Here is a 26,739-nt window from a genome sequence, read left to right on the forward strand (position 1 = left end):
TTCGCCACTGATGATTTCAAAGTCATGCCGACCATTCTCCCCCTAGTCGGCCCAACTGTGGCTGCCATAGTTTGGCCGACTATGGGGAAGAATGGTCGGCCCAACTATGGCAGCCAAGGTTGGACCGACCTTGGCTGCCAAGGTCGTACCGACCATTGTCCCCCATGGTCGGCCCAACTATGGCTGCCATAGTTTGGCCGACTATGGGGAAGAATGGTCGGCCCAACTATGGCAGCCAAGGTTGGACCGACCTTGGCTGCCAAGGTCGTACCGACCATTGTCCCCCATGGTCGGCCCAACTATGGCAGCCAAGGTTGGCCCAACTATGGCTGCCAAGGTTGTGCCAACCATTTTCCCCTTAGTCGGCCCAACTGTGGCTGCCATAGTTGGACCGACTATGGGGAAGAATGGTCGGCCCAACTATGGCAGCCACAGTTGGGCCAACCATGGCTGCCAAGGTTGTGCCGACCATTACCCCCATGGTCGGCCCAACTATGGCAGCCATGGTTGGCCCAACTGTGGCTGCCATAGTTGGACCGACCATTACCCCCCCTGGTCGGCCCAACTATGGCAGCCAAGGTTGGCCCAACTATGGCTGCCAAGGTTGTGCCGACCATAATCCCCCATAGTCGGCCCAACTATGGCTGCAATGGTCGGCCCAACTGTGACTGCCGACGTCGGCAGCCATAGTCGGCCCAACTTTGGGTGCAAATATTTACCATGGTCGGCCCAACTCTGGCTGCCGACCGGTCGGCAACCAGAGTTGGGCCGACCATGGGCCGACGAACCAACTCTGGCGGCCGACCGAAATTCGCACCTGGGCCACAAGATGCAGCGGTACTTATTCGTCTCACGTGCGAAAAGCACGATAACGATGGTAGTTCCAACGAGTTATCTTCGTGACATGGATTATATTCAAATCACTCAGTTTCCTGTAGAGTGAGTGAGAGAGAGAGAAAAAGGGGGAGTACGCGCGCAACTGCCATAAAACGAATGCGCAAAAAAAAGTTTTGAATATTCATAAACGTGTAGGGGAATATCACTTCTTTTAAAATGTTGACAGAAACTTTATGTACTGTAAGTAATGTCAATCTTGCAAATAAGTGAAATGCGAAAACCCTCCTTATTCTCAAGAGAGTGCTATTCGTGTTAATTTTCTTTTTGTCTGCATCTAATTTTTAAAAATTATTTCAATGAAAAGAATTCTTTATTATTATCATTTAAAAATCGAAATTTTTTTATATTTGAACCCGCACACAGTACTGAAAATTTATTGCACATTTATAAATCTTTAAATGCAAACTTCGGAATGTTGAGTTGCGAAGTTTAGTAAAGGTTGTATAAATATTAAAATATCCGTTCTGATTAAATGTTTGGTGCGTAAGTTCACTGAACATTTAACGAACTTTTAATTTAAATGTTCAGTGAACTTACGCACCAAACATTTAATCAGAGCGGACATTTTAATATTTATACAACCTTTACTAAACCTCGCAACCCAACATTCCGAAGTTTTCACTTAGAGTTTTCTAAATATAAATCAGTAACAGATCTGTATATAATTTTGTACATTGTACTTTAAAATGATGTTGAAGATATATTAGTTTCTGCAGTATATAAAATTTTTCTGCCGCTGTAAATAATTTAGAAAAAGATAAATCATTCTATAAAGTAAATTTAAATACGTTTTCTAAATGACGTAAAAAGTATAATATCTTCATATCAATCCATTAAAATTTGATCCCCAAGTTCACACTCAATTGTGAGGAAAATCCGTGATCTTTCAATTGATTTGGAGCTCTGATTCTTTGAAGGTGGAGAATATGAAGGATTAATTCGAGTTATATATATAATATAGGTAGTCCATATGGGTTCGCTAGTCTGGAGTAAAGAATACATATATATATATAATACACAAGACGTTGTGAAATTTGGACGTGGCACGGAAGCAGGACGATTAATAACTTTTCAAATCTGTCCTCGGCAGGGCCCGAGAGCTCGGCAACACGTCGGCAAATAAATAGCAGATAAATAAAAGCTTCGTCCTACGTCCTCTATTCTGTCGCACGGGGTTGCGTGTGCAGATGGCAACAATATACCGTGAAATATTGCTGCTGGTGTGCCCCCACGTACCTCTATATTGTATATATACAGTCAAGGAAGATGATACACGTGCGTGTATGTGTGTGTGATATTCTCCTCTATCAGTAAAGCAGAGATATAAAAAGTATACTGTTTGTGTATTGGTTAGCAAGGTATATATATATATATTGTATGTAGTAAACTCGAAATCGAGCGACCATCCTAGAATGATGGCACGATCCTCAAAGTGTTCTCGTGGTAGTGTGTGGATATCGTGTTATGACTTTCAGAATGGGGAGCACAATGGCCCAGATCCACGCGGGATAAAATAGTTATTATAATCGTTTTAGCTCGACGAGGCCAGGGATTGGATACATACCTACCTATCCCACTTTACTGTTGCTGCCTTCCAGTAAAGCTATATCTGACTGCTGCCTATATATATATATATACATGTAGCTGCTCGAAAACCCGTCCAAGTTTCCAAATAGAAGACGATAATGTACAAATGACTGGATTAGAAAAATGTAGATCGCAATCACATCTGGCAGCTCAGAATTATCGGCGAATAGTTTCTGTTTCTAAAGAGTTCTCGTTTTGCTAAAAGAGAAGTTTAGGATAGACAAGCGACTACCTGTGCATTATGTGATTCGCTCTCCTTCTCAGAAATATCCTTCTGACTTTTTTCTTCTACTTTCATTGTTCTTTAAAATCGACATACATTCCACCAACAACCACTGTATTAATCTGAATCATTGGAAATTTCACTGATTTCAATATAGTGGCCCAGTTCTGATTGTTTGAAATAGTAAGAAGTGTGGGTTACTATAATTAATATCGGTGAAGATTCTCACTGATTCATATTAAGAGAGCAGTAATAGTTTAACCATGTAGTAAATTTTAAACAATTTATTGTACTGTGGAATGTCATCTAATCCGAAAGGACTACTGTTATTCTTTGTAGAAAATGATAATGAATTATTTTATCGCGCCTAATTTTTGTTCTGGAATTTAGTTCCACTAATCATTAGAACTTGTTTTACCAATTATCAGAATTTGTTCCATTCAGAAAGCAAAGATTCTTAAACCGTCGGGAATTTTCTTTTGTGATTGTTATTCATTTTGTTATACAACATTGTAAAAGAAAAATTTTGATTTTTAGTGCACACGTACACGTAATTTTAGAAAAAGATTTAAAAGCAACATTCCGAAATGTATTCCAGGAACACGAGTGAGAAGCAGCTTTTTTTAAAAAAAGAGAACAACGTTTCTAAAGAGTGCAGGACGATTTCCGAATAGTGTATATATATATATATACTAAAACGAGATTCTAGTTGGGAAATATATGGTATAGATTTCGAGTTTTGAAACGCAAGCGGTCGAGAAAAATGGACAGGACACGCGGGTTTGGTTTTCCAGTCGTGGGGGCATCTTGGAAGAAACTCATTGAACTGCAGTTTTTGGAAAAGCTTCGAGTGATATATGGGCGTACACCATTGTCCCATAGAACCAAGGCATCGTTGGGGCCTCGAGTATAATGGATGATTTTTCGCGTCCATTGTATTGGGAGGACACCAGTATGGGCCACCAAACAGTGTTGCCAACCTTGCCGAAATTCCGACCCCTCCTTTTTTTCAAATAGAGAAAATTGTATGTGAAAAAAAACTCGAATCACCCCGAAGCCACTCTCCTTGATTTTTAAAGCGTTCTCGAGTGGATAATTTTCTTGTTATACGTTCGACATTAAGGGTGAAGGGATCGATTCTTATTCTTTCCCCCCTATACATATATGTATATTGATCCAGTCTCGATCAAAACGCCCTCGAGAAAGGTAGATCGGGCCAAGATAAACTTTCCAAGTCGAGGAGATTGTGTTGATCAACATCAAAAGTCAACGGATTAGGACGATCAGATATTGGATAGAGATAAATCGAATTATTCCATTTGTATAGATCGCATCATTGTATTGATCGAAGGAGATCGATCTTAACTTTACTATAAATTGTGAATTACTTTTTTTTTGGTTTATTTTTTGCACCGAAACGAGAAAAAAAAATCACTAATAAAAGATACAGAACTAATTAAAGTTGAATTACCAATCCGATTAATTTGACATAACTAATTGTATACTAAATTCCCATGAATTCTTGAGGCTATTTTAGAAATTTGTTGAGAAATGAAAAAGTTCAGGGTCCTATATAGACCGTACAAACTATTTTATAGCGTATACCATTCGTTGACTACTATAAAAATTACGATTCGTTTTTCGCAGCCTCCCACACCTTTTATATTTGAGAAATTTTAAGGCATATACCCCCGTATGATGAAAGCTTTTGTATAGTTCTTTGCTTGACTTGACTCGTGAAGAATGGGACCTCTAAAAAGTAACGTTTTCGACTTTTATTACGATTCTGGAGCAACATGAATTCTAAGAGTATAAATATATATTTCTATATGGGGATATAAAAGGATTTAGAGATTTTTCAAACGTTTCAAATTGAAAGAAGATACAAAGTGAATCATTACATTGAAGGAACTGAAATAAAAAATATGAATAAAAAATAATTAGAAACGAATTAACAAAGGAAACAAAATTATCATTTTGTTTGCAAGTAATTTTTCATTAATGTTTTGAAGACATCAAGTTTTTTTTGACACTCATATGCCTCAGCTAATGTTATATATTTCCGTGTAAATAAGCAAACATGAGAAGCATCATGCCAACACTTATGGCTTTCAGGAATGGATCAATGCGGCTCATCGAGTTTTGATGTTTATCATGTTTACACGGATATTGTGACGAGCAAACTTCCACTTTCCACCTTTACTCCAAGCAAACATTCTCTGGTCGAACGGACATAATATAAGCGAAGGGAGCGAATCAGAGGAAGAGAATCGAAGAAAAGAAAGAAACATGAAAAAGAACCGCAAATTCGTGGTTAAACCTAACTACTAGTTGATGCACCGATCATTCCGCCATGTTGATTTTCAATAAAAGGGAGACAGACATATACACATGAGAAAGCGCCATCGGCAGATGTTTCTATATATCCAACAATAATAATTCGACTATTTGTTTTCTATCTATATTTCTTATAATTTTTTATTAATCTTATATGTATATAATTTTCTTTCTCTAATTTTTTATGTTACTTCACGAAAAGATTTAAGAATTTAAAAATCATCAAAGGGGTTTTAAATATAACAAAATTTTGTAAGATATACAAACTAAATGAAGTAAACAAATATATATATATAATATATCTTGAAGTCACTCGAACTGTAAACGATTTTAAATGCTTGCACACCGTGTTTAATAAGATTTCAATGGATTTGAAGGACGCTGAAAGGATTTCAAGGATATAGACTTCAAGCCCCCTTTAAAACAGATTATAAAAGACTTTATGGGACTCTAAATACAAACTTCTTGAAATTTTGACGGAATCACATGTTTAAAAGTTTAACAAATAAAGAAGGAGCAGATACCAACAAATTTGCCATGAAGCTTGAAGTTTTATAACACATTTTAATGGAAAACGAAACTTCAAACTATTGTCATATCATAAATTAAAACTACATCTATTTGTATAGAATATCATTTTTCTGAGACTTAAAAAAAATTATTACTTTAACAAAATTGGATACAAAGAGACAAAAAATGAAGAATAAAAAAATAAATTCTTTTAGATATTACTCGAAATCTTTTGATAGAAATCAAAATTTCCCTTTTTTAAAATTAATTTAAAAATGTTATTGTTAATTAGAATTAAATTTAATGTTATTATTGATTTAAAATTTTAAAGATATAACTTTTCTCCACTTTAACGTTATGCGATACACTGAATTCCACAGTTCCCAACCAGGTGTCTGAATTGAATTATTAGTGACTATATCATTTCCAAGAGTTTAACATTCGAAATTGTATACACAGACAAAAATTTATAAAATTTACAGATTTGTATCAGTTAAAATATATAGTGACAGAATCATTTTTTCTACCAACACGCAGATATATATCTGTAAAAATATAATATTGTATTTCTTTGGAAATATAGAAAAATTGTTTTTTACCCTCATTTTGAATTACTCAGCATAATATTGAACATAATTTATTGACTAATATTTAAAAATTATAGAATAAATTCTTTATCATCCCAATTAATTAAACGAGCATCAGCGGGAACAAAAATTCACTATTATGTTTATATGAAGTATAATATAATGTTTGATCCGGTTTTTGTGGGAGAATTCCAAAAAATCGAGTTTCATCTTGATTCTGAAAAATTCGGTAGCCCAGTGTCCTGCACGTAGAGGCAGTTTAGAGTCATATATCCTGGCATGTTATCTGAGTCGGATGCTACCGTTGTAGCAGCACATAACACACCTTTAACACATGTATATATAGACACAACACCAAGAATGAAAACTGACAGATTCTCTTGTCTCCACTTGTCCGTTATCACGTTTATATATACGTGTTCATGTAAACTTGGATAATGTGCGTATAGATGCTTGTGTTTGTGTAAGCTACACAGCATCCAGAGATCAAACTCAAAGATTTTCAGAAACTGCTGTTATAAAAGATAGGGGCGCCATGCCATGAGCCCACGGTATGCTGCTTGAGCCTCGTCTAGAGTTACCAGGGACGGTTTTATCCATTTGTCTCTTTGCCTTTCTCTCCATATTCCAGGTGCACATATAATCAGTCAAAGACTAAAAGCTAATAAAAAAAAAAAAAAAAAAAATGAGAAAAGAATAGGCGAATATTTCTGTGCTACAAGATATGTTATTTCTTGTCGGAGGTAAAAATTCTCAAATGATTCAATTACGAAACAGTTACGTTGATGAAGTTCATAAGGTTTTTGATTAACGATTGAAAACAAATATTTTTTATTTGGAAAATAATAAAAAATTTTATCTACAAATTATTATTTTTCAATTAGTGATCTAGAAACGTTATAAAAATTTGTTTAAACAATTATTGTGATCTCTCTATGTAGCGTGGTTTATGTTTTTCACCTACTCGTAGTAGTTCCATTTTTCGCCACTAAGGTTATAAGCGATTCTGAATTGTAGACGTGACCTATTGGTAATATTTCGAAAAATCTCATCAGATGGCGTGTATTACTAATTTTTACATTCAATTAACTTCACTTATAATAAATATTAAGTATGAAGTTAAAAGAATATAGAAATTTTCTGTTTGTGGCAGCTGCTGCACCAAAAATTTTTTAGTGTGAAATAATTTTTCTTCTAAATCGTTGATCATAAACGTTGTGAACTTCATCGATATGTAAACCAGTTATTAATTTTAATATATTTCAATTATTTAAGAATTTTTTTCAATTCTAGATGCTTTATTAGATTAACAAATTAAAATATGTGTAGGTGGTATTTTTTTTCCAAGGGAACCTACGGCCCTGAATAGCCAGGATCCTTGCATGCAAAACGCGTGATATTTATTCGTGGAAAGGTGGCATTTTTTTGGACACTGACCCGTTTCTATATAGTTGTCACGCTGCACACACACTTTATCTTTGCACCGATCTAAAGTAATTGAATATCTTCTTTACGGCAAAAATGTCAGAATATTTCGAAAATTTCGCTCCTCCCCCCCAAAAAAAGGAATTTTCATATATGAAAAACAATTTTCTATTTTATTTAAAAAATTTGTATGTCTTCTTCTTTAGTCCGACGATAGAAAGTTGGAAAATAATTTTCATGATATTTATCCTTGGAAAGTGTATTTCTTGTGGTTTACGGATTTAAACGTGTATATTTATAGAGAAGGCGTTATAGTTTAAGGATACATAAGCGGAAGGTAAGCAAACGAGCCATTGACGTGGGGTAAATAGCTTTTGAATGGTGCGATCTTCATAATGGAGCGTGCCCGCGGCACACACATACACATATACAGAAGGGAGGAGGAGGAGATGAGTTCGAGGGTCCTCGAGAGAAGATCCCAAAGGTCGTCATTCAAGAGTAGGTGTGTATGTAACATTCTCGTTTTCCTTCCTGTTCCCGCGCACTCCCCCCTAACTTTTCTTTTTTCTTTATAACTATTTTATTTTATTTTATTTTTTTTTTTGACCGTCGAAAGCCGTGGAAAAATCTTAAATTTTTGCACAAAACGAAGTTACCCTCAGATAGACACTTCTGTTATTATTCTTTCCATTTTTGAGAAGCGGAAAGAGGGTGCGTGCCATAGAGTAGAGAGAGAATATAGCACGCCCTTTTGTGCTAGCGCTAAACGGCACCAAAGCCCAAAGAACCGCGATCCGGCTTGTTAGGAACCATTGTTGAGACAAACTTTTTTTTTTTTCTTTTTCTCGCTCTTTCCCGCACTTATTTTGTGTTTGTGTGTCTCATCTCTCGTTCAATATTCCTCTCAGGGCGCGGCAAAGCCGTCTTCATCTTTCAGTAGTATATATACATATATATTATATCTATAGTCAATGTTCCCTCATCCGTAAAACTCTGACGCGAATTTCGCTTCTGTTAAATAGAAGTTGATCCGGGCAAATTCAAGAAGTAGAAAAACCCCGGATTAGCATGTTGGCCTTCTAAAAGGCTCTTCTCAACAAAAATTTTATTTTTCGTTTCAAGTAGCACTAAAATGCGCGCGGACACTCTCAAGTGTCCATTTCGACAGTTCCAACTCTTTTCAAAAATAAATTCCATTCATCTTAGAGAACCATTTAAAAAATTACCCCTTTTCTCTCGCAAATAGGAAACACGACACAATTTTTAAGTATAGAAGAGGTATAATTTTTGAAATTTAAAACATGGAAATGAATTCAGTATATACATATAAAAAGTTTTGATTTTTTTTTGTAAGGCCGTTCACTGGCGTGAAGTTTTTAGAGAAGGAGAGCCAAAAGTTTGCCAGGAAAAGTTTCAATTCACGATCCCTCTTTCGTCTTTCCGACTTTATATATACTTTTTCTTTTGCGCGCTTCCTCGCGCGTCTCTCAGCAAGTTTTCATGCCAAGGATCCTTGGAAGTGTCGAAAAGCAAGTTCCTGTGTGATTTACTCTCGAATAGAATTGAATGAGGGGCGTGTGTGTATATTATATGTTTGCAAAAAGAGACCAAAAAAAAAAACCCCAGTAGGGCGGTGTGTGTGTACGTGTTTTAAAAGTGGAACATTTAAAAATAAGAAAATATATTTACAATAACATTTGTGTTTACATTTACACTCATTTTCAATTTATATGCAAAATGGTTTTTATACATTTTTCACTAAATCTTTAGTAAAAAAAAATTACTAAATCAATTAATAATATTTTACTCAAAATTAGTGAAAATTTCTACTAATTTAAACCAGTGAACGAATTCATACTAATTCAAATTTAAAGCTTACTCTCTAAATTTGAAATGGTGTGAATTTGTTAACTAGTTTTAATTACTAGAAATTTTTATTAATTTATTAAATTAAATTAAAAATTTATTAAAATTTAATAAAAAATTAAAGTCGAAGTCAAAATGAAATTATATATACAATTGCACTTTTGTGCTCTTTAAACGATATTTAATAAATCAGGCCTAAATGCACTTTAATCGCACAGTTAATTTATTTAGTTGGCGTTTAGTCATTAATAGATACAATATATATATGGCTGTTTGAAAAAGATCGATTGGTATTTATTGACGATCAATGATTCAACGTTTTTTCCCATTGGGGGAGAAGTTATAGCCCTTTCCTATATAATATATGACGATGAGTGTGTTGAGTTGAAGAGATTTCATTTCATTTTTCTGTCTTGTGTGTGGCCGCGCGCGGTCTTTGACTTATTAATGAACAAACCATATAGGTCATCTAATGACTGGACCTAGGGCGTGGCGCGAAGTTTGCTAAATCAGATCTCTTTTAGATTCTGTTAGAGCGAGCCAGAGGCGTACCCTCTGCCCTCAACGGGCAATTCGCTCTTTAAAATCTATAAATCAAAATTTATAAGCTAATTCATTCTTTTTCTTGTAATTTTTGTAGAAAATCATGTTTATTAAAAGATAATTTATACAAATTAATACAAACTTTTGTATCAACACAGAAAAAAACTGAACTCATTATGAGATCTGCATCAAAATGAGTCAACAGACAACTTCACTTTACTCAAAATGAACCCGTATCGAAAAACTGTAAAAATATTCGTGGAATGTGATTAGTGCGTCGTATTAGATTTAGTGGCTAAAAGCAAATGTTTCATACTAGATAATGAATAATTGGGAAAAATATATGAGGAAACAGGGAAACATTTCAAAGTGGTTGTATTTACTCAAAAAGATATTTTGATATTTTTTTGATATTTACCCAGTGGGAAATTGCCAATGGTAACCATTGGGCCATTATAGGACCAATGATGGTCCAATATTGGGCCTCTCTTTTGCGAATGGTAAATTTCCCATTGGGTATAAACTATTTTTAATAAATCTCGGAATTTTTTAATGGGGGCGTCAGTAACGTCAACAAGATTGCTAACCTAAAAATTCTATTATTTAATTTCGTTAATTTGTGTAAATCACCTTTGAGAATTAAAGTTTAAGTCTATACGTTTGTTTATTAAAAATCATTATTTTATGTAATATTTTTCTAAGTAAATATTTGTTTGTCTACGATAATAATTTAACATTAATCTCAAACTTAAAATGAACCTGACCGGATTCAATTTGAAACATTTCACTAAAAACTCAAAATGAGTCAAACCAGATCATTTTTGCTGCACTTAAAAATGAGTAGTGTACGCTATTTATTTTGAGTTCAGTTTTTTTCTGTGAATTTGATACTTTTGATATACATACTTTTAAATTAATTGTGAAAGTTTATTGAGAATGCTTTAGAGTTGAACACTTGTTGAAGGAATATTATTTTTCCAAACCCTTTGATCCCGTGACAACAATTTTTGAACCTCTACAACAGTACATTGACAGGAGAAAAATAAAAAAAAGAATAAGTTATGGAGTCATAAAAATTGACGCCCGTGAACATGGACATGGAAAAAAAAGTTAAAAAGTAACTCAGACCGGAAGCGACAATCCTACAGGGACGTGAAAGAAGATGAACCAATCGTTTATCTATAAATTGGCGTGAGTTCAAGTAGGAAAGCAAAAAAAAAAAGGATTCGCGATCCTTGTGTGAGGAGGCGAAGGATGAGGAGGAGAAGAAAGAGGAGAAACGAAAAGGGCCAGAGAGAACATAATGTTTCCCACAGCGCGCGGAGTTGTATATTTTACGATATGGCGAGCAATTTGACATCTCGCATGAAACATAATTCACGCGAACTCGTGCGTATATATATATATATATGTATACATAAGCGGCAAAATGGTATGAGTGCGCATATGAGCTTCCAACGCGAGAGAGCAAATCTGCAAAGCATGGTGCTTCTCTTGCGCGCGGATCCGAGAGCGCATCGAAACCATTAGAGGAAGACTTCGTAAATATAACGGACGGGGCAAACTCGATGCCCTTTTTCATCTTACTTTTTTTTTAATACCTCCATCCCTTGGTTTAGCTTTATCCTTATATATTTTCTTCTTGCTTACTCTTCTTGCCTAGTCAATTCGCTATCCTTCTTTTTTTCGTATATTGCTGATACGCCGTTAGCGTGCATGGACATCGTTTCACGCTGGATTTTTGATGATACATATTATTATATATGTACTCGTTTCTTTCACAATGAAAAATATCATTCGGTCTTTTTGATTTAAATTTTGCTTTAAGGAAGAATTAGACAAAATATCGGGATAAAAGTTGTTATTCTGTGTATTTTTAAAGAAAAAGATGATTTAAATTTTAAAAAAGCTTTGGTGAAATTTTAAATAATTTAATTTTTAAAAATTTAAACAATTTTTCTCTTCTGTTTGATGTCATGATAGTTAGCTATTAGAGTATCTCCAACGTTAAAATGTTGCAACTCAAGAATTTTCACCTTTTTCGTCTGCTAAATATAAAACGTATGCGCAGATCTACGCGGTCTTTTTTGAATTTATTAAATGCACATGTCCGTTATTTGTAATAATTCATTTCTCACTTGAGTTGCAACTGTTTTCCCGCATGAGCGCTAGTATCGCTAACTAAACACAACTCGAACAGAAAATTAGGTTATGTTACCTAAATCGTTTCCTGTGCATAACAACTTTTAATTTTAATTTAAATGCAATTTCTATTTGTTTCAAAATTAAATTATTTAAAATTTCAGCGAAGCTTTTTTAAAATTTAAATCACCTTTTTCTTTAAAAATACAAAAATACACAGTTGGACTAACTTTTATTCCGATTCTTTATCTGATTCTTTCTTAATTTATCTAAAAAAATAAAATAAAGAAAAATAAGTATTTTCTAGTATGATTAATAAATTTCCCTCAATTATTATATATGTACAAGTTCATAAGTTAGGGTTTATTATAGAAAGATATGTGATAACAGTATATGAATATTTGCTCTTGAAAAATGATAATATTCATTGACGATGAAAGTAGATATAAAACGTGCAGGTGTGTAAATACACGACGACGAGTGTTTAATTGGGATGTGGATGAGTGTGTACCATTTACGAGCGCTAGAGTCGTAAATATAAATACGTTTCGCAGGGTGACGATTAGCAATTAGGACATTTTTTTGGTGTGTGCAAAAAACTAACTAACTCACAAAATGTATAATGTGAAAACTCTCTCTCTCTCTCTCTCTCTTTTATAATCGAGTGATAATAAATATTCATTTTACTGTAAGTCATTGAATTTGAATTTACACATATGAATATATGAAAGAAAAAAAAATTATTTTGACGAGAAAACTTAAATATCACAAAAAGCTGAATTTCGATCTTATCGCATTTCACTGAATGATCCAATTCAATTTATATTTATTATTATTGTAAACGAAAACTTATACCGGATGACCATGAAATATAAAATAATGTATATATATAACTTGAACGTTCATTTAATTGAAATACATTCACTTTAACGACAGTAGAGCGATGATTCGAATCCACGAGGAAAAAATATCTGCCAATACAATTTTAATATTGAAGATATATTTCTATAGATTATTGGAAAAAAATATCAATTTATTTGATAGGATTCCTTTTCTATAAAATCTCTACGATTTGCAGTAAAATGACAGGGCATCCTTTCAAAATGAAGAATATTTTTTTTACAGTGAGGAAAAAAGTTTTTAATTTAAAAGGATAAAAATTAAACTACACTTGAAACAGTGATTTAAAAAAATATTAGGATGAGCTTAAAATAATTCTATTGGATGAAGAGGCATACAAAAGAATATGATTAGAAAATCGGCTTGTCATTTTAAATATATAAATATAAGCAAAAGGTGGACAAAAAATGCAAAAAGTGTCATTCTCGTTCATGGGCCTTATATACAATATATATATTTTTTTAAAGCGAGTCCGAATTTAGTCTCGGTTGGAATATTTCTCTTGGAGAAAATTATAACGTCTACGAGACCCTAATAATTTCTCCGTACAAAGCGAAGATATCGGGTTACGAAATTAAATTACAATACGAAGCCCTTCTTCATAGTGTATAAGCTCTCTACCGTCAAACCAAGAGTCGAGATATCCAATGATTATTTGACAGCAGCCCCTTGGGACAAGAGATTTTTGGTTGTTCGCGAAGACCTTTGGTATTTGAAATAAGTGAAAGGGTTCAAGAGTCTAATATTAAAAAAAAAAAACATATATTTTTATTTTATTAATTAGTGTGAAATATATATATTAAAAAAAAAACAGTTTTACTTCGCAAAAAAGTCAAAATATATATATTTTTTTTTTAAATTTAAATATGGCGACAATTTGAATTCTCTGGCTCCTGTCAAAAAGTTTATATATACTTATATAACATACAAACGAGAAATATTTTTCCCACACATTTCTATCAGTCTCAAAGATGGGAGCGGTTGTCTCCGCTCACGAAAGGATATGGCGAGAAAGAGAGAGAGGATGAACAAGAGGACGAATGAGTGAGAGATAGTGAAGGAAAAAAGAGGGGAAATAAATAAGAAAAAAAAGAGAAGAGCAGAGAAAACAAAACGGAATGGCGGGCTGGCTGCGGTGGATGATTTAGGGGGCGAGGGTCGGGGGTCGCGGGTCGAGACCAGGTTCTGGAATGCTGGGCCCTCTGTATATAGTATACCCTTCGCTCCCTGGAAAGAACTGTAGAGAGAGAGAGCCCACACGGTAGAACGAAGGAGTATATATATATATATTTATAAAATGATAAGAGACAAGGATAACGGATAGAACATTTACATAGGTCGTTAGTATATGGGCAAATGCAACGAGATTCAACTTTTGCCCGGGGGCACGTATATCTGACTCAGTTATACGTCTTTTCAAGATCACGATATTATATATTTATTTCTGATTGTATTTTACTCAATCAAGTCATTTTATCCGTAACTATATACAAATATTGAAATCACATATAGTTAGAAACACAGACAATTATTTGATAATTACAAACGTAGGAAATGGGCAAAGGCGACATCTATTAAATACCATTTGAGCTCATTTATAATAATTATACAGATAATTGTAATATTATATTATTAATTTTTGTTCTGAAAAAAAAGTACATTTGACAGGACTCGAACTCCTATTACAATGTCTATTTTCGTGGGACGTATGCCAATTAACGCACGTTGCCAACAAAACGGCTAGTATAAGCTAAAAGTAATAGCTGTTTAGTAAAAATTAGATAAAAATTACAATTATTCGCCAACTTTAAACAAAAATATTTTTTATAACTGCAAATTTTTTGCGCAAAAATAATTTATTTTGAAAATTGTACCTACAATTAAATCTTTCAAAATTGGATAAAATTAAGCTTATAAATAAGCTTTTATTTGTTGTTAAAAACAACTTTTAATTTTGAGGTTATTTTAATCGGCTATAATAATCCTTAAAAGAAACGTTTTTTTTTTATTTTTTGGGAAGTATTTTTTCTTTTTTAAATTGAATCAGAGAAATTTCACTGATTTATCAGTCAAAAAGTGGGTCAGTGATTCCAAATCAGTGAAAATTTGACTTATTCAATATAAGAGAGTTGGGAAAATGAATGACAAGTGATAAGAAGATCATTGAGAATATAAGTGTGTTCGTACCATGTCTATCTCACACATGTGTTTTTTTAAGGGTTCAAACAACATATAAGAGACATATATTGCCAGGTATATAAATATATATATTTGTATGTGTATGTATGACACGTACCACTGGCATTTAAACGTCCCGAAAGTATAATGTTACGGACACTTGATATTTTTTCGATGATGATCATCTCATTGTGGCATTCGTTTAAACCCCAAAAAAAGAAAGAAAGGGTGGAGAATTGAAGTGAGAAGAAAAGTAGAAGTGTAGAGAGTTTAAGGGAGCTACCGTATAAACTTGACGCGGAGGCGAGGTAGAAATTCAAAATGATTTACCCTGTCTTTGGTTACCCCATATCTATATATACAGAAGCATTGTCTGACAAGATCCCGAGGTTTTCATACAATTCACCTTGTTATCTATTTTTCTATACTGCACATCATTATCGGTACATGAAACATTTGTAGGAGGAATATTTTTTTTTCACTTTTTCTAAAAACTTTTTTTTTTTCTTTTTACACAAATATTGATTCAAATACAAAATAATAGTTTTCGATCTTTCGTGAATTTTTTTTTCTTATGCTCGATAAATGTTTATATAGATATTCGCGAAAAGAATAATTGTTTAGAAACTCTTATAATTATAACAGCCGCAGTAAATATCTTGGTGTTTAGAGCACAAAAATCACACGAATGAATTCTTTCTTCCAGTTGAAAAATAAAAGAGGAAATAAAAGTGGAAAGTTTATTTTGCGTTGTTTTCTTTGCTGAATGTACTTAATGTCTCGAGAACGATATCCAGAAGCGTTTATAACCAATTTTTTTCTCCTTTTCGTTAAGATTTCGCGCAACATTTACATTTATTTGCAAGACGTTACTTTTCTGCTAAATATTCTTCGAATAATACGAGAATTTATTTTTACTCTTTGGCCACATTTCTTTTTTTTCCAATCTCATAACATTTGCATAACGCTTTTTTTAAAAACAGAGAATTTGTATATATACAAAGTGTAGAATATTATTGAAATTTTACTTCTCGTTTGTAATTGATTTTAATAGAATATCTCTTGAGAATATTATTAAAATTCCGGTATCTTATAAGAGTATATGTATATTATTAATATTATTTTACAAAAAAAAAAAAAAAAAAAAAAAAAAAAAAAAAAAAAATGGAATGCTAATAAATGTAAATATCTTCAATATTGATGATGTGTTTCAAAGCTAACAGGAATATATAGTCAAATTATTTTCTCAGCTGGTCAAAAAAAGAGAGAGAAGAAGATAGTGTAGGACTTACTTTTAGAGAGCTAATGAAAATATCAAGACGTGAAAAACAATTAACACGTCGCTTCGTTGTTTTCACAGAAGCCAATATAATGTGCGGGAAGTCAATTAAGGTGGTTTCGCTTTTCAAAACCATGCTATTACTTGTCGCATTTCAATCATCATTTGCGTCCATTCGTCAAAGTCGATATACACCATTAACTGTGTCAACATTTCATTTCCGGAATGTTTTCAACGGATTTCATTTGTGGCTTATGTATGTTTAAATTTTTTTCATTATTTTACTATAAACATTTATGGAAAATAAATAAATGAAATTTTTTACACAATTTTCAATAAATATTATATATATTTTCACTTATTATCTTGTGATAAATGAATAATTTTTAATTGTCATAATAAGCGCGAATAGGATTTTATTTAGTGGAAATCAATAAAATTTTCAAAACATATTTATCACTTATGTTAAATTATATATTCAAAGTTTGTGAATCCAAAGTTGTAAATCAAATGCGTGAGCAATAGCTATCTCTTCCGCTGTAACATTTCTATTTCTCTTCATAGAGGGTTGAAGTTAATGGCACGTTAAGAGCGCTGCTTTATTTAACCTAAATTGACCGTAACGGAAATATTGGCAGGTCGAGGGCGTTACGTTTGACAGCGAAAGAAACCTTCAGAGAAAAAAAGAGAGAGAGAGAGAGAGAGACACCGACCATGTGGTTAAGACTTTAGAGTTTAGTTGAGTTAAAGGTGGAGTCGCCTGAGGCCCCGGACGATTCGGCCCCCACACTGATCGCGTCGGCCTGCTTTTGCAACAAATCTTTCTGTCTAAATCAGTTTCAAGTGAGATAAGTGTTTTAGCCTTAAGCTCTCGCTGAGAAACAGAGAAACCAAAGTTAGCAAGGAAAGAAAGATGAAGATTAAGTTCTAGTCCTTCATTTAGAGGGTTCTTCCGACTTCCGTGCAACTGAACTAACGAGAATCAACTTTAAAGATAAGATACAAATTCATTGCATCTTTTCTTCTCTATACTTAAGAGATAAAAACTTTGAAAAATGTATCAAGTTCTTTTGGAAAATTCGCTTAAATTTATCTTTGCACATAAATTATATCGAATATTTTTGTTTTGACAACAAAAAAAATTTAACAAATGTGTCGCGCTCCGATGAAGGGTACCATTAAAAGCAAAAAATTTTAGGTTATGTTTTGATCCAATTCATTTGCATCTTAGGTACTTTTCTTTGGTGTGTGACATAAATATTAACTAATTATATTTATTTTAAATCAATATTATTTATTATTATTATTATTATTATTAAAAATTATCAAGATTTTAAGCAAAATTTTGTTTGCACATTTTGTTTTCTGAATTGGGAGATGAAAATTTGTATACACAAAGTTTAGGGTATACCGCACCATCTTGAGAATTGTTGGGCGTTTCACAATAACACGTCGTCAATTCACAAAACGCGAGTCAATTTACGATTTACTTTATATGCACATTTCAGAGCTCTAGAAAGGGAATGGAGTGGCAATTATTATTTTCGAGGTTGCTCTTCGAGTTGCCTTTTTATATTATATATTTATTTATTTTCATTTTTTTTTTTTTTTTTTTTTTTTTTGTTAACCTTTGGTAGACGTAAAATGCGAAAGCAATATGGCGTCGAGTGGAGGCTCGTGTCCGCAACGCGGGGCGCCAAGTGTACAAACGTCGTCGTCTCGCAAAAGCACTCTTATATGGGGGCAAATGTAAGGAGGATGAGGAAGAGAGAAAGGTGGTGCGAAATATTGGAGAAAGATCGCGGACAAGAATAATGACAGAAAACGTTCTCTCACACAATAAGGTACAATATTTGCTCGGCACTTCTTACATTTATGGCATATTCATTTTTTTTTTTTTTTATTATTTTGCGCCAAATCTCTTCGCAATCACAAGAAATAATAAAAATTATTGAGAAAATATATCACGCGCGAGCATATATTGAACCCTCTTGTTCCTTTCTTCTAACTCTAAAGAAACAAGATTCTTTTTTTTTATCAGAATTATCAATTTTATTTTAAATGTTTTCTTTTGACTAAATAATTTTTTTTTTCAAGTGACTGATAACTTGATTTAAAATTAAATTAATTAAAATATATTTATAATTTATTTCAGATTAAAGAAGCCGAAAAAGGAATGGTGTTAAACGTGAGTAGATTATATTTTTAAAAATAAAAAATTAATTATAATAAGCGACATTTTGTAAACGATAAGGGGTATATGTTATCTCTTATATAGTTGAAAAAAGAAGTAACCATTTAGTTGTTTGGGAACATTCACCCCGATAAGTTCACCCCTACTTAACGCTTATTCTGACACCCTTCGTGAACTCATCCCGTATCATCCCTCTATTCGGTGCGTTTAACCCTCAGAAAAGACGGACCAATGGGAGACATGCACAAGGGGGAATCCCATTGTAAGATCGACCAATGGTGATCTAAGCTCGCGTGCACATACGGATAGGTCGGTAACATGTTACTTTTTTTCCCCGAGGCTGAAGTTCCTGCTTTATAATGCACATATCGATTTAGCCTAATGGCTACGGACATGCATCTGCAGATTAAAAACAGCGATTTTTTAACGTCCACTATAAGGCTGCAAGCGCAATGATGACTGTCCAACAAGAATATATATATATAAAAAAAGAAAACAAATATACACACGCAAACCACGCATATGATATGAGAGATTTCTAAGCTGATAATGTGTATAGCCATAATAGTTTGATTTTTTTTTTGTACAAGATAATATATTTTCTTGAACGAAAAAAATGGCGTTTTGCGTAATAAAATTTATTAATGTCACTCTCCAAATCAGAATTAGTAAAAAATTCAAAATAATTTCTGACTTTTTTGACTGAACAAACATTATATTTGATTTAAATATAAAGATAATTTTGGATTATTCTCTTTAGTTCAAGTCAGTCCATAAGCTTAATCTTATAAAAAGTATATTTACTAATATATACTTTACACTCAGAAAAAGATTTATTTAAAACAACCAAATTTTGTACTCAATTTGAGATTAGATTTTTCTAATTTTTCTATTTTTCTCTTTTTTGAGTAAAACCTGAACTGTCCGCTGTTTCTGCGCATTTCTAGCAATTTTTACTCAAGAAATAGTAAAATTTACTATTTCCGGAATAATTTTTATTGTTTCAGGAGTAATTTTTACTACTTTACGGAGTAAATTTTACTATTTCTGGAGTAAAAATTGACTGAAATACGTAGGAAATGCGGACAGTTTCGATTTTAGTTTAAAATCTCTGCCAAACAAACTTTTTATTTATTCAACCAAAAGTTTGGTTAACTTTATTAACAATACATTTATTTGGTAGATTCAACCAAGAATTTGTTTGAATTAAACAAATTTTTATCTGAGAGTGTACTATTTCAAATTTGGAGACTAAAAAGAACTGATGATAATTTTTCCATTCTCGAAAAATCAAACAATTATTTCATATTGAAAAAATTTTCTGCGTTCAAAAAAGAATTATAATTTGATTTGATTTTCTGTTAGGTATATATATATATGACTCATTGATTATTTATAAATTGTTTGACGACAAATGCAATGTATTGGAATTAGGTGTAAGTGAAAAACGCGCATATAAAAAGAACTCGAAAAAGTTGAATATCAAACGAAGTAGAAAAAACAAAGGGCAAAACACAACAGTTGTATGGAAGTGTTTGCTTCTGTTTTTGAAAACGTCTATTTAATTCTATGGTACTCCTAAAAGAACGGTTGCTTCATCGCCTCTCATGTGCGTTTATTCGCCTAAATGTGTATACTACACTGGCGCAAAAGGGGTATTATTATTATTATTATTATACATATATGGGGTTCGAATTTATGTCGTAACATGGCACACAGAGGGAGTAAAGCATCCAAATCTTTTTGCCCCTCTTCATCTCTTTTTTTCCACGCACACTCATATATCTATAGTGTGTATATATATAGGTGGGCGTTTATATTCTATTTATCGACAACTTATTCACTAACCCATCTATGCAAATTGATAAATATGGTGCGCTTTCTAATTTAAAAATAAAATTCAATCATTGTATTTTACAAGTTAATGAATTTTAAATTAACAATGTTTATAAATAGAGAAAATTAAGAAAAATATATGGGGCAAAATTTTGACTATTTTCAACAAATGACTATAATTATTGACATAAAAAAAAATAAATAAAAATCTTTTATTATCAAATATTACGTACAGTTATTAAAATTTCAACAAAAAAAAAAAATACAATTTAAAAAAAACGATGCTTTTTAGACAGTTTTATTTTATAATATAATTCAAAAATTTTCATCTCTATGAGAAAGTATAAAATATTCATTGAAAATGATAAGAGAGAAACAAGTCAAAATAAATACAAAAGATATAGAAAAATTTAGTCATTGTCTTATATATGCAGCCTTTTCACAAACATAAATTAAACATTGAATTTTTTTCCGTCAGAATCTGCATTTTTAGAAATTTTCTTTTTATTTTTGAAAAATGGCCCTTTTTGGGACGGAAAGGTATTTTGAATATTATTATATACATATGTATATACTTCTTTTTCTGAGATGAGAAAAATATATAAGAATGATAAATTCAAACAGATGACTAAGGTCGATATTTTTCCATCGAAATAGAAAGAGAGTGAGAAACAGAGATAGAGTGAGAGAGAAGATGAGAAACACGTAATTAAGCAGGTAACGGGTGTAAGTTCGAGGAAGAAGTGACCAGAAACAAGCAGTTAGGAGAATCCTGTGGAGGGACGCTGAGCGTCGAGCCGTCGGGCGGTCGGTCATCTCCCACAGAATGTCCAATATTGCCCATGCAGCGTGCCAGCAACGCTTGATATAAATATGTAAATACAATGTCCACGTCAAAGGCATAAAAAGCTAGGATATATGGTCTGGTAATTTCTTAATTGCGTCCCGAAATTCTTGTCATCATAAAGAGGCGGTTGATTATATTGAGATGAGCTCGTGGCGCCGGGGGCGGGGTGAACATAATATGCAACCGTATATATATATAGAAAAAAAATAGCGAAAAAGAAATTAGAGATTTTTTTAAAAATTAGATTATACGCAAAGGAATGAATTAACTACAAATTCTAACAATTGTTTACTGAAAAAATTTACTACAACTAAAATGTTTGCTAGAGCTACTAAAAAGTTAGCTGTGACTTTTCAAAAAACAACAAGATTGCTTTAAATCCCATAGCAATCTTATTCGCTGTCTCTATACACTAAAAAAAAATTATTTGATTTAAATAATTTGTTGCTTGACTATTATCAAATAAATGTTTATTTGTATTTAAATAATTATTACTTAAGTCAATTAAATGGTATTTGTTTCAAATTCAGGAATTATTGGTTCAAATAAAATTCATTTAATTCTAATAAAAATTTATTTATTTAATAAGTTAATAATTTATTCGGTTCAAATAAATATTTATTTATAATCTGGTAACTAATTATTTGAATCAAATTCAGTTCAGTGAATTAATAATCAAGGTTTGCTGCAGTTAAAAATATTTCACGTAAATGGTAGACGTTATTCGTGGAAAAGTCAAAATTAAAAAAAAAAAAAAAAAAAAAAAAAAACGCATGTCGCGTTTATGAGAACATTTGTCTCTTGTGGTCGCGCGAAATTGAAATCCCAAGATTTCTGATGGACCAAAAATGGTTCGGAAACAGTTAACATAAAATTTAAAATCTTGTCTATATGTATATAATGTTCCGATCTTCTCCTCTTCCTAAATGGTCTGCACATTTATTATTTTTCATATTTCATACATTCAAAATACACTTTTATATATAGAAATTGAATATACAACTTGAATAATATACAGATATATATATATATATATATATGTATTCATGTACATTCATAAATATATACAATTGATCACGCACTAAATGTCACATAAATATAGACAAATATGATTTTTAAATATTATAACCATATTCTGAAAATTGAATTTGTTTATTTCGATATAAATTCCAAACATCCTCCATATTTGATAAATTTTTTTTTCCAAAACGAAATAAATTAGATCATAAATTAATCGTGCAATTCACATATTAACACCTTTCTGTCGTCCCGACAAGACTTTTTTACCACCGAAGACAGTTTAATTTAATCAGAAAATGAAAGAGACAGTCATAAATGTTTAACTACTCATTTGCTAGACGAGGAATAAATAAGATTGGAGATACGAATCAGTTGAGAGAATCACGAAGTCAGATAGGTGGTTCAGATTATTCGAATACCAATGATTTGCTTTTATATATATATATATATACGAAGGAAGAGTTCGTACATGATTTACAACATCGAAAATTTTACAGCATTTATAAAGCGAAAAAAAAAGAAATCTATAATTATTTGACTATATTTTTATTATTTGGTTCATTGCCAAGTGAGGAATCCTTTAATGAGATAGCTTACGATAAAATTATATAAATTAATATTTTTTTAAGTTTAAAAAAAATATGAACGATTTAAAAAAAAACATTTCCTGGTGAACATGAATTTCCATTAAAAGTAGATCTATTATCGTTTATATTATAGGTCATTAAGCTTCCCACGGATAAATAAACTGAATTTATAGTAGCTGACATGCTTTAAATTGCTCCTGTTGTTATATTAGAGTGATGGTAATTTTTTTTTAAATATATATTAGAGCTGTGCAAAAGTTCGAATTTTGTATGGGCTCGGATCGAATATTCGTTTCGAGCCCATGTTAATTCTTATGGAGCGATTCGAATTTTAAAAACTTGCACAGCTCTAATATATATCGTTAAAGAATATTTTTCAAATATAGAGTATAGTAATTAATCTATAAATTACACGTCCAGTTTGATGTAAATAGAATTATTATTTATATCATTCTCAAAAAACAGTAAAAATTATTAATTAGTTTTCCCATTGATATGATTGAAAATAACGATAACGTTACTTATATATATATATATATATATTGTTCAATAATGCACATGATATATTTGGTTTTGAAATTTATTAATAAAGATAAATTTATAAATAATTATGAATATTAGAGGATTTAAATTTAAGCAAGAAGATTTAGAGAATCTTGTTTCTGTTTAGTGTTTCTTCATTGTATATAATAATTTGCATCCATGTTATTTTGTGTCGAATAATGAACTTTAATTCTTAATAGAATTTTTTTTAACTCAAGAGATTAAAGTATCATTACGATGACTATCTGTTTTTGATCCTATTATATTCCAAAACGTATAATGATTGGATTGTTTTGAAAGCTACATAATTCAAGGGTATATATCTTTTTTTTTGTTCATTCAAAGATCAAAAGAATTCTGATCAAGTATATACAAAACGAATTTTCGTTCTTGTGTATGTAATATTTAATTTGAAAATTGAAGGAATTAACTTTATATATTTTTTTTTTGAAGAAATGTTTAGAAGGCATAAAAATTATTGTTGCAAATCTGTTAAAATCTTTTCGCGTAATGTTTGTATTCGGAACATCAGTTTGTGAGTAAATTGTCTTATCGAAATAAGAACAGATAACAAGTATCAACACTTGGTGTAGTTAGAAGCTAAAGTATCTGTTATTATTAAACTTTATAAATATTCATTAAATGGTAAAGTATTTTTTCCCCCCGATAGATTCTTGTTTATATATTAGAAATTTTAGAAACTTACCGGTGTGTGTTCTCTTGTGAATCTTCAAGTTTTCCGATCTGGCGAAGACTTTGCCACATCCTGGAAATGGACAAGGAAATGGTTTTTCACCAGTGTGTACTCGGATGTGATTGACGAGTTTGTACTTGGCCTTGAAGGCCCTGCCATTTCTGGAACAACCTTGCCAGAAACACGCGTGCGTCGTGCACTCTGGACCGCCCACGTGCTCAACTGTCAGATGCGTCACGATGTCATGAAGCGAATTGAAGACCTTACCGCACAGCTTCCTTCCCGATCCAGGTGTATCCTGATCAACCCACATGCATGGCATCTCTTGCCTCTGATTATTTGTCGTAGCACCGCCGCCAGTTCGCATGTACCTCAAAAATGCACCGTGTGGATGATGACTTGGATGATTAACCGTGGGATGTTGTTGATGATGAATTGAGGGTGTCAAATGTGGTGTACCTAAATACTGATGATGAGGTGGTGGTGGCGGTGGTGGTGGTAGCCTACTATCCTGTGGATAATGACCCGGATAGTGACTTGTCGCTGTCAATGGATGTTGACCAGGATGATGGGGAAATTGTTGCATACCACTTGCAGTACCATCATGATGCAATGGTGTAAATAAACCCAAACCACTCTCGGGTGTTGTTGCATTTGCCGTCGCATTGAATTCGTGTTCCCTTCGCAAGAGAAAATCACGAGCCGCATAACCTGGATGATGGCTCATGTGGTGTCCCATGTGAGGTGCCATATGAGAACCAGGGTGTGGGTGATGAGGGGCATAACTCTGGGGATAGAGGTGGTGATGTTGTTGCGCTGGAGCCTCACCTGGTGATGGTTGAACTCCATTTGTTGCGTCCATAGAGCCGGTAGGACTGCTCCCAGGCGACAACTTAATCCCAAGAGATGCTAAATGATGAGGGTGAGATGACACCCCATCTAGAAAGGGGTTCATCATTGTGAACTCCTGCTTTATTCCCTCCAGTTTGAATGTGATTGTTTTTTGCTATAAGATCTAGCTATAATTTTAGACAAGGATTGATTAAATCTAATACCTCAGCTAAACGTGACTCGTTTCATGATTTTCTAAATTAAAACTGTCACTGGATCACTGCTCTAGATCAATTCCTTTTTGAGTTGAAATTGATCAATCACTTCTCAATTAGGATAGTTTGTATTCCTTTTTTAGTTAGGATTTCTTCTTTAGATAGAATTCCCTTTTTTAGTTAGGAATGCACTATTTCCTCAGTTAGGATAAGAAAAAAAGACTCGCACACTTAATTCATAAAAAAAAAAAAACAAAAAATTCACAAAGGTCACTCACTATATGCACTTGCAATCAGCACAAATCCAGTTACAATCACGAATGTAAATAAACACTGTTCATTGATGAATATCCTTTTTTTTCTCTTGAAAAATTTGTAACAAATTTCGTAATATTGTTCGCTTAGGAATTTTGTTATATTTTTGTTAACTTGTGGATGTTTCGCGATAACGAATATTAGATGATTTTTAGAATCAAAGAATGTTGTACGATATACACTATATTAGAGAGCGGTAGGGAGAAAATCCGTGGCGTTCCTTGCTGCGTTCACAGCGGGACTGAGTTGTTGGAAGCACGATCACTCACCGCGGGGTAACATGAGAATTTTTGGGGAGAGGAACTTTAGGGACCGCCTTCTTCCTACTTTTATCTTGTTTGAACATGTTTCTCTAGGATACCAAGCGCCCATTGGTTGTGAATACCTCACTGGCCATTGGAACCGGTTGTTAGATGGGAAGTTAATCATCAGGCGTGGCTTTCTCGAAAGCGCATGATCAGGATCCACCCTAAGAAACGCCCAACCACCAAAGGATCATTGGCAATTTCTTATGTTTTTTGCTCACAGACGTTGTCTAGTGTTTACTTGGATATCCTTATCGGGAATAAAAATAAAAACAAAAAGTGATTTTTCATATGAAAAATATCTACCATTTTGTTTGTTTAATAATAATTAAGATTTTTTATAATAGAAATATTGGTCTTCATTTATTGTTTTTTTATTATGAAAATTTGTTTATGAAATTATTTGAGAAATAGAAATTGTCTAATATTACATTCCTTACATGATATTAAACATGTGATTGCGATTATTTTTTAATATCGATTCATTATATTAATCCATAAAAAAATTAATATTTCAACGTCATTTATCAATAGATTTTCATGCATTGCAAATTAAAAACAATATGTAAAAATAATTAACATTCATTAAATTTTAATTTAATATTTGTAAAAAATTTCTAAATTGTTGAATCTTATGAAAATTCCAACAAATAGAAATCACATTCGTTGTACGCTATAACTAATTAGTAAGGATTACTTAATGTCCCCATAGTTTAAAGAATCATAGCCCTTTTTCTTCTATAAAAGAATAATATTGTATGTATTATAAGTCTCACACAAATCTATCATCATAAATTATAATGAATATAATCTATGTATAAGACTATTGTATTAAAAACAGAAAGGTGTGTTTATAGTACATAAATAAACATGAAATT

General features: G+C 32.3%; 1 protein-coding gene across 1 annotated transcript in view; it reads right to left on the reverse strand.

The window, feature by feature from the left end:
* Positions 1–25,813, reverse strand: part of LOC127278667 (pair-rule protein odd-paired-like) — a 32,334-nt gene extending 6,521 nt beyond the window's left edge. Inside the window, exon 1 of the mRNA XM_051300480.1 lies at positions 24,208–25,813. Coding sequence (XP_051156437.1) covers positions 24,208–25,153 — 946 coding nt within the window. The 5' untranslated portion in view covers positions 25,154–25,813. The remainder of the gene's footprint in view (positions 1–24,207) is intronic.
* Positions 25,814–26,739: the final 926 nt, after the last annotated feature.

The sequence above is a fragment of the Leptopilina boulardi genome, unplaced genomic scaffold (genome assembly GCF_019393585.1).
Source record: "Leptopilina boulardi isolate dan_hultmark-lab unplaced genomic scaffold, ZJU_Lbou_2.1 LbouV2_210, whole genome shotgun sequence".
NCBI lineage: Eukaryota > Metazoa > Arthropoda > Insecta > Hymenoptera > Figitidae > Leptopilina > Leptopilina boulardi.